The sequence below is a fragment of the Arvicanthis niloticus genome, chromosome 22 (genome assembly GCF_011762505.2).
Source record: "Arvicanthis niloticus isolate mArvNil1 chromosome 22, mArvNil1.pat.X, whole genome shotgun sequence".
In the NCBI taxonomy this organism is placed as follows: Eukaryota; Metazoa; Chordata; class Mammalia; order Rodentia; family Muridae; genus Arvicanthis; species Arvicanthis niloticus.
In genome coordinates this window covers 49,587,343-49,604,025 of record NC_133429.1, presented here as the reverse complement: position 1 = coordinate 49,604,025, position 16,683 = coordinate 49,587,343, and the positions used below count along the sequence as shown (strand labels likewise).

The following is a 16,683-nucleotide window of genomic DNA, read 5'->3' as shown; positions in this document are numbered from 1 at the left end:
AACCAAAAGGCACAGAGACAGTATCCAAATTAATAAAATCAGAACTGAAAAGGGAGACATAACAACAGAAACTGAGGAAATTAAAAAAAAAATCATCAGATCCTACTACAAAGGCCTCTACTCAACCAAATTGGAAAATCTGGATGAAATGGACAATTTTGTAGACAGATACAAGATATCAAAATTAAATCAGGAGCAGATAAACCATCTAAAAAGTCCCATAACCCCTAAAGAAATAGAAGCAGTCATTAAAAGTCTCCCCACCAAAAAAAATTCCGGGACCGCCCTTTCCTCAGCTGCTGCCAAGGTGCTCGGTTCTTCCGAGGAAGCTAAGCTAAGTGAGGGTGAGGCCTTCACTTCATCTGGCGACTAGCATCGTGCCAGCAGTCTACAACATGGCTTCTGTCTCTGAGCTTGCCTGCATCTACTCTGCCCTCATCCTGCACGATGACGAGGTGACGGTCACGGAGGATAAGATCTATGCCCTCATTAAAGCAGCTGGTGTCAGTGTTGAACCTTTCTGGCCTGGCTTGTTTGCAAAGGCTCTGGCCAATGTCAACATTGGGAGCCTTATCTGCAATGTAGGGGCTGGTGGGCTTGCTCCAGCAGCTGGAGCTGCACCTGCTGGTGGGCCTACTCCATCCACCGCTGCTGCCCCAGCTGAGGAGAAGAAAGTGGAAGCAAAGAAGGAAGAATCTGAGGAGTCAGAGGATGACATGGGCTTTGGTCTTTTTGACTAAAATGCTTTTGTTGACATGTCCAATAAAGAGCTGAACCTGTAAAAAAAAATAGTCTGGGACCAGATGGTTTTAGTGCAGAATTCTATCAGACCTTCCAGTAAGAACTAATATCAATTCACTTCAAAATATCCTACAGAATAGAAACAGAACGAACAATATCCAATTCATTCTATGAAGCTACAATTATGCTCATACCTAAACCTCACAAAGACCCAACAAAGAAAGAGAACTACAGACCAATCTCTCTTATAAATATTGATGCAAAAATACTCAATAAAATCCTCACAAACCGAATCCAAGAACACATTCATCATGATCAAGTAGGCTTTATCCCAGGAATGCAGGGATGGTTCAATATTCAGAAATCCATCAATGTAATCCACTATGTAAACAAACTCAAAGAAAAAAACCACATGATCATCTCACTAGACGCTGAGAAAGCATTTGACAAAATTCAACATCCCTTCATGTTAAAACTCTTGGAAAGATCAGGAATTCAAGGCCCATACCTAAACATAGTCAAAGCAATATACAGCAAACCAGTAGCCAACATCAAACTAAATGGAGAGAAACTTGAAGCAATCTCACTAAGATCAGGGACTAGACAAGGCTGCCCACTCTCACCCTACCTATTCAATACAGTACTGGAAGTCCTAGCTAGAGCAATCAGACAACAAAAGGAAGTCAAAGGGATACAAATAGGAAAGGAAGAAGTCAAAATTTCACTATTTGCAGATGATATGATAGTATACTTAAGTGATTCTATAACTTCCACCAGAGAACTCCTAAACCTGATACACAACTTCAGTAAAGTGGCTGGATATAAAATCAACTCAAACAAATCAGTAGCCTTCCTCTACTCAAAGGATAAACAGACTGAGAAAGAAATTATGGAAATGACACCCTTTACAATAGTCACAAATAATATAAAATATCTTGGAGTGGATCTAACTAGGCAAGTGAAAGATCTGTATGACAAGAACTTCAAGTCTATGAAGAAAGAAATAGAAGAAGATCTCAGAAGATGAAAAGATCTCCCATGTTCCTGGATAGGCAGGATTAATTTAGTAAAAATGGCCATCTTGCCAAAAAGCAATCTATAGATTCAATGCAATCCCATCAAAATTCTAAATCAATTCTTTATAGAGATAGAAAGAGCAATTTGCAAATTCATTTGAAATAGACAAAACAAAAAACAAACAAACAAACAAACAAACAAACAAACAAACCCAGGACAGTGAGAACTATTCTCAGTAATATAAGAACTTCTGGTGGAATCACCATCCCTGACCTCAAACTGTACTACAGAGTAATAGAGATAAAAACTGCATGGTATTGGTACAGAGACAGGCAGGAAGATCAATGGAATAGAGTTAAGATCCAAAAATGAATCCACACACCTATGGTCACTTGATTTTTGACAAAGGAGCTAAAACCACCCAGTGGACAAAGGTCAGCATTTTCAACAAATGGTGTTGGTTCAACTGGAGGTCAGCATGTAGAAGAATGCAAATCAATCCATTCTTATCCCCTTGTACAAAGTTCAAGTCCAAGTGGATAAAAGACCTTCACATAAAACCAGATACGCTGAAACTAATAAAGGAGAAGGTAGGGAAGTCCCTTGAATACCCAGGCACAGGGGAAAAGTTCCTGAACAGAACACCAATGGCATATGCTCTAAGATCAAGAATTGACAAATGGGACCTCACAAAAATTACAAAGCTTCTGAAAGGCAAAGGACATTGTCAATAGGACAAAATGGCAACCAACAGATTGGGAAAAGATCATTACCAATCCTACATCCGATAGAGGACTAATATCCAAGATATACAAAGAACTCAAGAAATTAGACTCCAGACAACCAAATAACCCCATTAAAAATGGGGTACAGAGATAAACAAAGAATTCTCAACTGAGGAAACTCGAATGGCCGAGAAGCACCTAAAGAAATGTTCAGCATCTTTAGTCATCAGGGAAATGCAAATCAAAACTACCCTGAGATTCCACTTCACACCAGTCAGAATGGGCAAGATCAAAAACTCAGGTGATAGTAGATGCTGGTGAGGATGTGAAGAAAGAGGAACACTCCCCCATTGTTGGTGGGATTGCAAGCTGGTATAACCATTCTGGAATTCAGTCTGGCAGTTCCTCAGAAAATTGGACATAGCATTACCTGAGAATCCAGCTATACCACTCCTGGGCATATATCCAGAAGATGTTCCAACATATAAAAAAGACATATGCTCCACTATGTCATAGCAGCCTTATTTATAATAGCCAGAAGCTGGAAAGAACCCAGATGTCCTTCAACAGAGCAATGGATACAAAAAATATGGTACATTTATATAACGGAGTATTACTCAGCTATCAAAAATAATGAATTCTAGAAATTGTTAGGTAAATGGATGGAACTAGAAAATATCACCCTGAGTGAGTTAACCTAATCACAAAAGAACACACATGGTATTTACTCACTGATAAGTGGATATTAGCCCAAAAGCTTGAAATAGCCAAGATTCAACTCACAGACCTCATGAAGCTGATGAACAAGGAAGACCAAGTGTGGATGCCTTGGTTCTACTTAGAAGGAGTAACAAAAATACTCAAGGGAGCAAATATGGCGACAAAGTGTGAGACAGAAACTTAAAGAGGGGGTGTTTGGAGGCCATTCCACCTGGATATCCATCCCATGTGCTGTCACCAAAGGTAGACACTGATGTGGAAGGCAGGAAGTGCATGCTGACAAGAGTCTGATATAGCTGTCTCCTTAGAGATCTGCCAGAGTCTGACATATTCAGAGGCAGATGCTCACAGGAACCATTGATCTGGTCAAGGGGTTCCCAATAGAGGAGTTACAGAGAAGACTGAAGAAGCTGAAAGGGTTTGTGGCCCCATGAGGAGAACAATACCAACCAACCAGAGCTCCTCAGGGTCTAAACCACCAGCCTGGGAGCACATAGGGAGGGATCCATGTCTCCATCTGTACATGTAGAGGAGGATGGCCTTGTTGGGCATACGTGGGAGAGGAGATCCTTGGTCCCATGAAGGCTGAGCACTGAGTGGAGGGGGAATTCGAGGGTGGGGAGGTGGGAGTGGGGGTATAGTTAGGGGCACATGAGAAGCGGAGATGGGATAGGAGGTTCCTGGGTGGTTTGGGGAATGGGGTAAGGGGATAAAACCTGAAATGTAAATATAATATCTAATAAAAAAAAAAGCTACTTTAATTCATGCAAGCTGGGTTAGAAAGTGGTAACCATCATATGAGCAGTAGACCTACATCCAGTCCACGGATGCCCTTTGGTTGGTGTTTCAGTCTCTGAGTGCCCCCAAGGGTCCAGATTAGTTGTCTCTGTTGATCTTCCTGTGAAGTTCCTATTCCCTCTGGGGCCATCTGGTTGATCCTTCCCCCAATTCTTCCATAAGAGTCCCCAAGCTCTGTCCTGTTTTCTTTTGGACCTCTGTAGCTGTTTCAGTCAGCTTCAGTCTACTTTTTTACACAGCCCAGGATCACCTGTCCAGGGGTGACCTGGGAATTACAAATGTTATTCCCACATAGGGGATTGGACCTTCCTTTGTCCATTAACGATCAAGAAGTTGGCCCCATGGATGAGTTGTCTATGTGCAATCCAGTGCAAGCATGTTCTCAGGAGAGGTTCTTTCTCACTTGTGTTAGTGGACAAGAACAAACAATGGTAACAACTTACAAGTAGGGCCTCTTGAGGGGAAAGTCATTTCCTTCCCCATATCAACTCTGGAAGTCCCCCTTTTTAATATTTTTTTTTTTAAAAGGGAAGGCTGGGAAAACTTACAGAAACCGTGCCTGTCCTAGGTTGGAACAAAGGACCCCAGCCTCCCTTTCCTGTCCTTGGATACTCAACAGCCATTGGTTGAGCTCCTGTCTTAGGATAGTGAGGCCTCCCTTCTTTTAGGGGCAAGGGTCTCGGTATGCTCTCTTACCCGTCATTGACTATCCAGCTTAGCGCGTAAGTTAGGAGATATACCTCATTAGTCTTGATGACAGAGGTTTTACAATCCCCTACTTCCATCCTGTAATAATGGACCTGTGTGGGTTTCATTTGAATAGCATATATCTGTTGTCTTACAAAAGCCATCAGTCAGTTGAACCACATCAACCCAAGAGACAAGAGACTTAACAATGCCTGAACTGTCACTATGACAGCAACACTCTTTTTAAGGGCAACACATAACTCCCTCTATCAGAGGAGTAAAAAGTGTAAGCTTCTTCTATTCTGTTTATAAATGTCTTATATCAGAGTCTAAATCTATAGAAATACAAAACTGACCATAGCTTTGATCTAAAGAAAACAAGTAAGGAAATCCCTGTTCCTGCTCTAGCCAATCTCAAACCCAAAAAACAACTATAGTAACTGTGGTAGTGGATTTTCTCCTGGGTCTAAACAATCTAAATTCTCACTAAATCTAAAACAATCTAGTTCCCCACTAAATCATAAGTCAGGGAATCAAGAGTCCAATAGAGCCACCCTGGAGATTCAGGTGGTGATGTCTCCTTCGGCACTGATAACTTCCCAAGTCAGGTTTACTTGTTGATCTGTTCCAGTTTAAAGGCAATTGTGAAGCATCTTCATGTTTCCTGAGAAGAAAAAATATGCTTCTCAGGGTTTTTTTTCCTCCCTGGATTTGTTATTGTTGTCTATTTGTTTAATCAGTCTCTCTGGCAGCCAACGTGCAGCATCTGCAGTTTGGGAATATATGCAAACAGAACCTCTTCCCCAGATAAGCACTGGATCTGGCCCATTCCAGGTTCCAGTTAATGGGTCTTTCCAGAGGACTGTCACAAAATTCTTTTTGGTATCAGGATGCCAGAATCTATCTGCAGCAGATTTTCCTTCAGAATCCAAAGTTAAAAAATTTAAAATGAACAGTGCATGATGAAGGATATTTCTGGGGGATCCCTTGGTAGGGTACCATTCCCCCTTTTTAATTTTTTCAAATTGACATTTAATGGTTTGATGTGCCCCTTCTACCATACCTTGGCCCTGTGGATTATATGGAATACCCGTTTTATGTAGTATTCCCAATGTTTCACAAAATTGGTGGAAACTGGAGCTTGTATAACCTGGGCCATTGTCAGTTTTTATCTGTTTAGGCACACCCAATACAGCGATTGTAGCAAGCATATGAGTGATCACATGCTTGCTTGCTTCTCTAGTTTGTAATGTTGCATAAATGAAACCACTGCATGTATCTACACATACATGTATATATTTTTGCTTGCCAAATTCATTATAATGAGTAACATCCATTTGCCAGATACTGTTTGGTATCAGTCCCTTTGGATTTACACCCAAATGAGGAACTGGTAAAAGTTTAACACATGATTGACATTGTTTGACAATTTGTCTAGCTTGTTATCTTAATTTTAAACATAATTTTTAAAGTTTTAGAATTAAGGTGATGTAACTCATGAGCCTTTATGGCCTGATCCAAGTTAGATAATCCCTTCTTTACTTTTTCCTAATCCTTTTCCTGGGGGAACGTCCAGAGTTTATCATTTGAGCCATGATTACTTCATTAGGGCTGCACATAATCAATCCCAACTGGGATAACAGATCTCTGCCCCAGAGATTAATGGGAAGGCCTGAGATGACATAGGGTTGTATATTTCCTGTATTTCCTTCTTTATCCTTCCACGTCAGCACCTTAGAGCTTTGTAGTGGGTTTGACTTTGGCCAATACCCCTTAAATTGGTTAAGGTTGGGGTAAGAGGCCAGGTGGCAGGCCAATCACTTTGTTTTAGGATAGTCACATAAGCTCCTGTGTCAACCAAGCCTTGGAATGCCTTTCCATCTAGCCAAATAGTCATCATAGGTTTTTGTTGAACTATAGGCTGTACCCAGTATGCATCAGAGGAACCAAAACCTTGATCCCCTCTTTTAGGATTCTTATATTTGTGATTAGTAGGGTACAATGGAAGTAACAATAGTTGAGCTATCATCTTTCCTGTAGGAATGGTGACTATACTCTGAATTGCATGTGCCATTACCTTAATCTCACCCTGATAATTATTATCTATAACTCCAGGAAAAATTTGTAGTCCCTGCATAGTAGCACTGCTTTTTCCCACTATCAGGCCAAACACATTTGGATAGAGCGGTCCAAACACTCCAGTGGGTAAGGCCTGAGGTCCCATTTCTGGGCTTAATAATGTGTGGGTGGCAGAACTGAGGTCCAGTCCTGCGCTTCCTGGTGTTGCTCGACTGAATTCAGAAAGGGATTGGTGTTTGCTGGTAGGACACTGACTGCTCCATAAGCCTGTTTTGGCTTGCGTTGGTTCGGGGCCTGGAGCTAGCCCCTGTTCCCATTTCCCTGATTATGGGAAAGGGTGTTACCTTGTGCGTCTTGTTTAGACCTACAATCACTAGCCCAATGCCTTCCATGTTTACAATGTGGGCAGAGCCTAGGCTGTTTTCTGGGCTGTCTCTGGCTTAACTCATTTTCTACCTTGCAATCTCTTGCACAGTGTCCAGGCTTGCCACATTTAAAACATGCCTTTCTGTCTTTACTTGCCAAAAAATCTCTTACTGATTTTCCTTGCATAGCAGCCACCATAGCTAACCCTGTTGGTAAGAGGGACCTATGTCAGAACAAAGTCTGATATACACTGTAAGGTCTGTCTTTTTTCCTGTAGGGTCTAATGGCCGCTTGGCAGGCAGGATTAGCATTTTCATATGCAAGTTGTTTCACATAATCTACACCTGCCTCTGAATTACCAAAAATCCTCCCTGCTGTTGTCATTAATCAATGAACAAAGTCAGAAAATCGTTCATCAGGCCCTTGCCTGACTGTTGTTAAAGATGCACCAGGGTCTCCCTTTACCGGAAGTTTACGCCAAGCCTTCATGGCTGCATTTTGAATTTGAGCATATAAACCTGGGTCATATTGCATTTGGTTATCACTAGAAGCAAATTGCCCTTCTCCTACTAAGGCATCAAAGGACCAACCATTGCCTGCTTGAATGTTTCTCCTAGCTGTCTCTTTACAATTCTCATCGTACTCTGATTTCCAAATAAGATAATCACCACCACTAAGAACTGCTCTCACTAACGCATTCCAATCACTAGGAGTCAGCCACTCCTCTTTGGCAGAGTCTAAAATTGCAAGAGTAAAAGGAGCAGTGGCACCGTATTGAGATATTGCATTTTTAATTCTTTAATAATTTGAAAATTAAACCCTGTGTGATGTCTCCAAGCAACCCCTTGATCATCTCTGGTCTCTGATACAGGAAAAGCCTCAGCGTTTCCCTTCTCTGGATGATCTGTGGCTAATCTTAAGCTAGACGACAGAGACTGTCTTTGGACTCCTGGTTGAGGAACACAAGGAGCCAGGGGATTTTCGCAGTTTACCTCTTGAGACATCTTTCCTGTCTTTAATTTTTGTAGCTGATTAATTAAGTCCTGATACTCTTTTTCTAACTCTATTTGTTGTTTAAGAACAGATATTTTTTCCTGTAACTCCCTTATGGGATCTATAACCACCATCTCCATTGTGGTAGCATTTGGAGGTGGAGGTGCATAGGGAGGGGGCATTTTAGCGTCATAAAATTCGACTTCCTCTTCCTCTTGGTCAGCACAATCTGTCTCTGACAAATTGTCAACCTTTGGTTGTATTTTGGATTCTAACTTACGCTTCCTTTTATTTTGAACAAAAAAGACAGCATTCAAGAACAAAAGCAGAAAGTTAACACATGTGAGCAGCAAACAAAACCAAAACAGAGAGTTGGATTCAGGCTGACTAATTTCTTGTCCCATTTTCCTTACCGTTCTCCATGCCAGATTCCTGCGACAAACAGCAGATCCTTCTTCCGGTAACGTCTCTCACTGGGTCTCTCGTTCTCGCTGCCTCTCGTTGAGCTGCAAAAAATGTTGAGGCCTGAGCTGCCCCATGTTGGGTGCCAAAAAATGTTGAGGCCTGAGCTGGCCCACTTTGGGTGGCCAAAAAATGTTGGGAGCCGCACTAGCCCCACGTTCGGGTGGACAAAAATGTTGGGACCTAAGCTCGAGTCCCTGTTCGGGCGCCAAAAATGTCATGGCCTGAGCAAAATGTTGAGGCCCTGGCTGCCCCGTGTTTGGCAGCCACTCTATCCCGGTCCAAGCTGCCACTCTGGTCCATGGGTCGGGGTTCAGCAAGAGAGAGGGTGAGGGTGGACTCGAAGAATGGAGACCAGACAGAGTGTGTTTCAATCCCGTTTATTCTTCAGTCTCTCTTCTTTGAAGTGTCTCCTAAAAGTGTCTCCTACCTAATGTCAAGTAATCTGTTACTTTCTCTGTCTGCCTCTATCCTTTTATATGTCTCACTTCTAAGCCATGCCTTTTGGTCACACCTATAATCATGCCCTTAGGTCTTATCTCTAAATCTGATCTCTACACTTCTAAGTCAAACTCTTAAGTTACACACCTTTAACCTCACACACCTTTAATCTCACACACCCAAGGTATCTAAACCAAGATTATCAGAGTGTGCTCAGCTGTTGTAGGCTATTGTAATCCAAGTCTCATATCAGGGTATATGGCTCAAGATGGCTGCAAAGCTGATAGCCGCTTTCTGCTAAAAGTCGGCCCCCAACATGGAAGTCATGATGTCTCTGGGATCCCAGCCCCATAACCTTGTGTTCCTTTGAGGTCAGCCTTCCATGTTTGGGGCTGACCCTTCTACTTTCCCAGGAGCTGCTGTATTAGGAGGACACCAGCTCTCCCTGTCCTTTCTTGTAGTTGTCCTGAGTCTAAGTGCAGGTGTCCTAAGATTCTCATTATGTTCACAATGTCCTGGTTTGTGGCTCTAGAGTGCAAGATGCAGAGATACAAGGGGAACCTTGGACTGGACCATGAGACCCCTGTAATGACATATGCCTGTATTCCCACATGGGTCCAGGATAAAAAATCTTAAGGGAATAGAATTGAACGGCCAGAGGTGTTTTCTTTGGCAGCAAGATAGGGAGAGCCAAAGGGCACTGAGATATCAGAAAACACAGAAACAGTGGTCAGAGATGAACATGGTATAAGCCTACTGACCGAGTGCCTACATCTTCCTGTGTGAGGCTTCCAGGCTCACTTTGACTCAGAGTATTTCTCTCTCTGCTTGTCTTCTATAAGACATGTGGCTTTACCTGGTGGCAATTGTAGGCCTGTGGACGCTCCTGCGCTTTTTCAGGGAGAGGAAGGTGGTGAGCCATCTCCATGATAAGTATGTCTTCATTACGGGCTGTGACTCGGGCTTTGGGAACCTGCTGGCCAGACAGCTGGACAGGAGAGGAATGAAGGTGCTGGCTGCATGTCTGATGGAGGAGGGAGCTGAGAAGCTGAGGAGCAGGACATCTGAGAGGCTGGAGACAGTGATTCTTGATGTCACCAAGACAGAAAGTATTGTGGCAGCCACTCAGTGGGTGAAGGAGCGTGTTGGGAACAGAGGTACCATTGAGATTCATGTTTGTATTGTTGGTTTATCTCCCTGTTCGAAAGGAGCCCCCTGTTTTTACTCCCTGGCCAGATCCCTAGTGGTGTTTGGGGGCCTTGAAGTAACCCAGCATGTCATTTGAGCACTCTCTCTTCTCTCTCCATCCCCTTCCTTCTGTCTCCCCAGTCCTGTGACCTTGGTAAGAAGGTGCCCTGGTGAGGACTTACCCTCTCACATTCCTGTCTCTGCTCTGTCATCTTTTCTATACAGAAAATCTAGATTACTGGATGCCAAGAGCCAGGTTAGCACAGGGTCCCTTCCTGAGCAGAGGATGGGACTTGGCCCTGGGCTGTGTGTGCAGGACCTCTGGAGCCATGCTGCAGTGGATCTCCTGAGTCAGCAGCATACCTGCTCTTACCTGTCAGCTGCATCCTCTGTGAATGGAGACATGATTGTTCTGTGTACAGAGCAGGCAAGACCAGCTTAAGGACTGACTTGGGAGACTAAATATTAGGAAGGGGGTTGCTATTACTTCATTAATTATTATGGGGCAAAAGTAGAACCTTGGTTTAAAAAAAACCCTAAAGAACAAATTGAAAATATGATTATTATTCACAAAATGGGGAAACATAAGGTTAAAACAAAAGTAACCTATATTCTCAGTATCCTGACATAAAATCTGTAAACATTTTGATTCTATACAGGGTTAAAAATATGTAAATTCTTTTCGCTTAAAAAAATGATCAACTTTATTACCTCAAGAACATTTTTCAAATAATGATATTCAGTGATTTCGGAACAACCCTTAACAAACCTTCAAGGATTTAAATGTATCTTGGGGCTGTGTCCTGGCATCCTTGCCACATTCTTCTTTCTTTTTTTCATTATTATTATTTTGTGTAAAAGTGTCTTCCCAGCCAGTCGTCCTGTCCTTGTGTTTTGCAAGCACCTCAGGAAAGTTGCTCAATATATTTTGAAAACCTTTTATTTAAATTTTGGTAATTTCATACACCAGTACAATATATCTGTGATACAACCACCCAGCCCCACCTTCCCCCCAGGCCTGCCTTCTCCCCATCCACGCCTCCTTTCCAGCCATGCCAAGTCCCCAGCCACACATTCTCCTGTCTCTTTCCTCTATCACCCTTCTTTCACACCCTTCTCTCAGCTTCTTCTTTTTAGAATATAAGGCGTCATGTTTGATAGACCATTCAGTGTTGATGCTGAGCCTGCCAAGGCCGACTTTCCTCAAAGTACAAATGCAGCAGGACCTTTAGTTCATGAGTCTCAAGTTCCATTAGAATACTAGCTTCGCCTTTCGTCTTTTATCCACCCTTCACCTCGTTTTCATTCGTCTTCTCTTCTGCTTCCTCTTCTGCAAAAATATTATTAATCTGTAAGATGTAAACATACTTTCCACATCTCCCTCTTAACAGAGGCATAACATGTCTTGGACTTCCATCCTTGCTATTGGCAAACATGAGGTCGGTGGTTCCTGAGCAGGTAACTGATCTGTCAAGAATCAAAGAAGAGGAAGGTATCCAGGCTGTGAGCCATTTCTTCCTGGATGGGATGCACCAACCCTGCTGACAATATGCTGTTATTTGTCCACTCTCCATCCAATGTCTGTATGAATGGTCTCACCTTACCCCGTGGAATGTAAATTTTAGTCAAAATTAGTCCTGTGATTCTTTCTTCTTCCCACTGTTTCCAGGACTCTGGGGCCTAGTCAACAATGCTGGCATCTCCATCCCCTCTGGTCCTAATGAGTGGATGAAGAAACAGGACTTTGCAACTGTATTGGATGTGAACCTGTTGGGCATGATAGAGGTGACTCTGAACATGCTGCCCTTAGTGAGGAAGGCGAGGGGCCGAGTGGTCAATGTCTCCAGCATCGTGGGTCGAGTGTCCTCTATTGGTGGTGGTTACTGCATCTCCAAGTATGGTGTAGAGGCCTTCTCGGACTCCCTCAGGTATTAGATGATTATGAGGTCCCATGTCAACACTTCAGCAAGGTGTTTTGTTTTAATTGCAACCTTTGGGAACCCTTCATGAACAATCTTTTTCTCCTGGTTTGGATTACTCTCCTACCTTCTTCTCTTTGTAGTAAAGTGGTCAGTAGCTGGGCAACCACTCTCCATACCTTTGTCATGTGACTGAGGCCTGAGTTCACTTAAACTTGTCCTGCTCTGGAGGCCTGCCCTGTGGAAGCACCTGGGGCATTACTGGCCTTGGCCAAGAGCATAGTTCCCACCTTCTTTGATGCTCAGGTTGGGGATACCCTGGGGGAGCGATATCACACTCATCCCACCTCCTAGTGTTTAGCAAGTTCTTGTTTAAAGTCCACAATTCGCATATTCTGGCACAACAAAGAGATTTTTGACCCTAATTAACAAAGAAAAAGACCAACAGCAGCAACAAAAATCCTAACAACCGAGAGTGTGAAGAGAAAAGAGAGAGAGAAGAGAGAGAGAGAGTGTGACCAAGACTCAGAGATTGTTAGCAGTAGTGACAGTGTAGTTTGTCAGATTTCTGGAGGGCTTTGCAGCAGGGGTCTGAGGTAAGGGTTAAACAGAACAGAACAGGACATCCTAGGTTAAAATGTTAGCAGCCTGTGCCCAGTGTGATTATTTGTAGAGTGCTGTTAGTGCTGTGTAATTCTGGAGCAAAGGGCAGGTCAGCCCTGGCAGCTGGGTATATTGTCACAGAGTCACTTTTGGAGAGTCTGAGGGTTCTAGACAAGTTTGTATAGCATACTGATGTCAGGTCAATCTGTGTCTTTTACATTTTACCTTATACATTGTTATACAGTTTACAGCATACCTATGCATTATACCACTGTAGCAAACTGAGTTAGATTTCCTGCTAGCTGCAAGGCAAAATGGTATCTAAATGTGGTTCCATGACTGCCTACACAGAATAGCCTCTGAAGACATCCGAGGAAGCCAAAAAGGAACTGACTTGAGATTTCTTTAAGTAGTAGTAGGAAAAGGTGAGGTTCAAGAGTGAGGGGGAACTGACTTAGGCAAGTCTAGTGAGCCCTGTGTACAGTATATGGACAACCTACCTGTGTCACAGAACTGAATATTTAGATTTTGACCAGTAAGCCACTTTTGTGTGACATTGGAGTGACATTCAAAAACACAGAGATGATGCCCTTGCCACAGGTGACATCCCCATCTGCTGCACATCCCAGACCCCAAAACTTGTGAACTTTTCTCTCCAGTGAATCATTGTGTTGTCAATTGTATTACTTTGTGCAAAAGACCTCTGATGTCTTAGATGACCTTTGACTGCTGTCTTACAGGAGGGAGCTCTCCTATTTTGGGGTGAAGGTGGCTATCATAGAGCCTGGTGGTTTCAAGACCAACATCTCTGATGTCAAGAGACTAGCAGACAACATAGAGAAGCTGTGGGACCAGGCCACCTCAGAGGTCAAGGAGATCTATGGCGAGAAGTTTAAGGACTCCTGTAAGTGACCTGTAGGAACCAAAGGCAAGCCTCATCCTACACTGAGTCTTCTGTGCTTTTCTGCTACTGGTACAAAGTCTGGCCTAGGCTATTTTTCTTCATTAATCCCCTTTCCTTGGGAGCCTATGGGATTCTGGTCACATAAAGAGGTTCTGGTTTCTAGAACTTTGTTTCCTCTTAACCTGTCAATATCTTAATGATGAAGGTAAAACCAAGGATGGAGCTATCAGATCACCACTTTCCATGAGCTTGGCCTTGTTCTCACTAATAGGAGAGAATGTCTGGCTATTTTGCCATATCATTCTCTGACACAGGCAGCTGAGTGTGCCTGGCTCTTCCTTGAAGCTGATGGTTTGGGTTGTGGCCTGTTCTGAGGAACTGGGACAGTCTAGTCTTAGGCATGGCTTCTGAATGTGGGAGACAAAAATTTTCGAGAAGCTCTCTTTGGTTGGTCACATAATAGCCATGGTGGGATGTGGAGTCAACTGGAATAATCTCTCATTCTACACAGATGTGAAAACAATAACATCATTGACAGATACATGCTCAGAGGACCTGTCTGTGGTGACGGACTGCATGGAGCACGCTCTGACTGCCTGTCACCCTCGCACTCGATACTCAGCCGGTTGGGATGCCAAGTTCTTATATATCCCCTTGAGTTACCTGCCCACATTTCTTGTGGATACCCTTTATTATTGGAGTTTTCCAAAGCCTGCCCAAGCCCTCTGAATCTTCATGTGTGTGCAGACTTGGGGAAGTATGTGGAGGGAGATAATGATACCGGGGCACATTGTTCACAATACTCTCTAAAATAATTCTGCTTCCATACTACTCAAAACCAGTAAAGTTCAGAGGAAAGAGCCAAAGAATTCTGACAAGGGGTAGTGATACAAAGGGGCTGGCAATAGCCTGTGAAGTTAGGCAGCTTCCTAAGGCTTGTTTCATCCTAGCCTAGTCTGAGAATCTACAGAACTGCAGAGGTTGTAAACACCTAGGACATGCTTTGCCTCTGGCCCCCTTCCTCATGATGTGCATGGGCCTGGCTACTCATGACGACATGGAAGATTGAGAGAATCCACTTCACAATCATCTTTCTCCATGGTGTCAGGTGGAAGGGCCACCACCAGCACTTCATGCCCTACTGCTGCATCAGCAGGCTGTGGTTAGGAGGTGGTTTTGCTGGTGGGATAGAATCTGGCTAGGATAGAAAACACAAAACAACAACCACAGCATTTTTATTTGTCTTAAATCCAGGCTTTCTTTGTATTCCTTTCATTTCAGAATAAAAATTGAACAATTACTTGTGTCCTGTGCCTTGATTTAGTTGAGCAGTGTGGAACACTGGGAGATAAAGATAAAGGGAGAGAGGGGACAGCCCTAGGGAGGTCTAGCAAGAATGAGCTGGACTGTTAACCACTCACTGTACCTGCTCAGCTCTTCCCACCAGAGAGGACAGTGGCCACTGCTTCTCCCCCAGGATTTTGAAGTATCCTGGCTCACAGGATAAAGCAGAAGAATGGGCAACCAGGAGATGCCTTGGGAGATACTGGCTGAACCCGGGTCTTGTTCTGTAGTCTCACTAGCTGACTGTCTCAATTTTCTGTGTACTACTCCTCATGGCCTCTGAACTCTGTTCCCCTCCTACAGCCCCTTGGTGGATGATGTCAGTACCATGTCTGGATTCTAGTCTTTCGTTTTCTGCTCAGCATTTGCCTTGCTGGGTCACAGAGGCTCTTGGACTTGTCTTCCCAAGACATTGCTCTGTATGCTTGTAGGTTTGTGGTGATTCTCTCAAGTAAGGGATAAGCACAGAAAACATTTCCAAGAAGTGACAAAGTCCTGGCTGGGTTCAACCCCAAAATGCCATTGTGAGCAACTTCTTCAGATGTTCTAATGTCTTCCCTAAGAATGAAAATGGGACGATGTTATCATCAGCAAATCTAGTTTAAGTGTTAAAGGATCTTTGAATTGGTTTCTAGTTAGGGTGTGACTCAGCCCTTATAACACACTCTAATCCCTCTGGCTGGAATACAGACTCACCCTTAGTACTCACCTTTCATCCCAAACAGTGAAGGTGAAAGTAATTTGTAGAAGGAAGCACCCATGTTTGAAAGTGATGTCTAAATGAGTGGCAGACAAAGTGATGAATCAGAGAGATTTGGTAGAATAGGATACGCCCACCTGCCATGAGAAGAGAGACAAAAGGGAAGCTACTTAATGGAGAGAAAGACAGGACAGAAGAAGAGAGTACAGAACAGGAAGGCAGTAGAGTTCATGGAGACAGTTCAGTGGCGTTGAGAGGGTGAGTGGAGCAGCACAGAGAGGGAGGAGAAGGCAGTTTTACTGGGACAGTTATACAGGTTGCAGAGAGAAAGCAAGAGACAGAGACAGAGACAGAGACAGAGAGAGACAGAGGGAACAGAATGAGCTGGAGAATGAGGAGTTTGAATATTAGAAACAGACTGACAGAGATAGTTTGAGGCCTAACAGAGCAATTCAGAAGAAGCCCAGAGATGCCTGATTGGATCAGTCATCTTAGAAAGGAGTTTGAGCCAGAACAGGTGAGTTGAACCAGCCAGCCAATGTTCAGTAAGCATCAGAGGCTGAAAACATTCTAGGCCTAGATTAGATTGTATGGATGCTAGCAGCTTCTAGGACTAGTCTTAGGTTAGTAGATGGAGACAGTAAGCCTCAGAGACTACAATTCCAATGGGCCAATAAAAAGTACTTTTACACAGGAGAAAATAGTGATTGAGACCCTGTGTTACAGGGCCATTCCTTGTGTTTGTTTTATAATTTTACTTGTTTTGGTTTTGAGACAGAATCTGGGTACATGAGTTTGGCTGAGCTTGACTTTCTTATCCTCCTGCCCCAGCCTCTGAGTGGCTGGCATTATTGTTATATAGCACTACACTCAATGTAGCTTGTTATTTGTAAGTGTTTTGTTTGTGTTGGGTTTTTTGAGACAGGGTTTCTCTGTGCAGCCCTGGCTGTCCTGGAACTCACTATATAGATTAGGCTGACCTCAAACTCATAGAGA

At 43.4% G+C, this 16,683-nt stretch overlaps 2 protein-coding genes and 1 pseudogene across 2 annotated transcripts in view; 2 read left to right on the top strand and 1 right to left on the bottom strand.

Moving 5' to 3' along the window:
* The window catches only part of Sdr9c7 (short chain dehydrogenase/reductase family 9C member 7), a 37,550-nt gene that overhangs the window by 15,753 nt on the left and 5,114 nt on the right, over positions 1-16,683 (bottom strand). The window contains exon 2 of the mRNA XM_076920555.1: positions 8,540-8,632. Within this exon, the coding sequence (XP_076776670.1) occupies positions 8,540-8,632 (93 nt within the window). The remainder of the gene's footprint in view (positions 1-8,539; positions 8,633-16,683) is intronic.
* LOC143435736 (large ribosomal subunit protein P1 pseudogene) lies at positions 351-787 on the top strand (annotated as a pseudogene).
* LOC143436339 (retinol dehydrogenase 7) lies at positions 9,732-14,943 on the top strand. Its single transcript, XM_076920553.1, has 4 exons — positions 9,732-10,186; positions 11,887-12,145; positions 13,480-13,643; positions 14,155-14,943. Exons 1-4 carry the CDS (start codon positions 9,874-9,876, stop codon positions 14,370-14,372), a joined length of 954 nt encoding a protein of 317 aa, XP_076776668.1. The 5' UTR covers positions 9,732-9,873; the 3' UTR covers positions 14,373-14,943.

What these genes read in the sequence shown, in the direction of transcription:
- LOC143436339 (XM_076920553.1), top strand. Translation starts at nt 9,874, where the DNA reads ATGTGGCTTTACCTGGTGGCAATTGTAGGCCTGTGGACGCTCCTGCGC. An exon ending in GGAGCGTGTTGGGAACAGAG is followed by an intron (nt 10,187 to 11,886) that starts GTACCATTGAGA and finishes CACTGTTTCCAG; the next exon opens with GACTCTGGGGCCTAGTCAAC. An exon ending in CGAGAAGTTTAAGGACTCCT is followed by an intron (nt 13,644 to 14,154) that starts GTAAGTGACCTG and finishes CATTCTACACAG; the next exon opens with ATGTGAAAACAATAACATCA.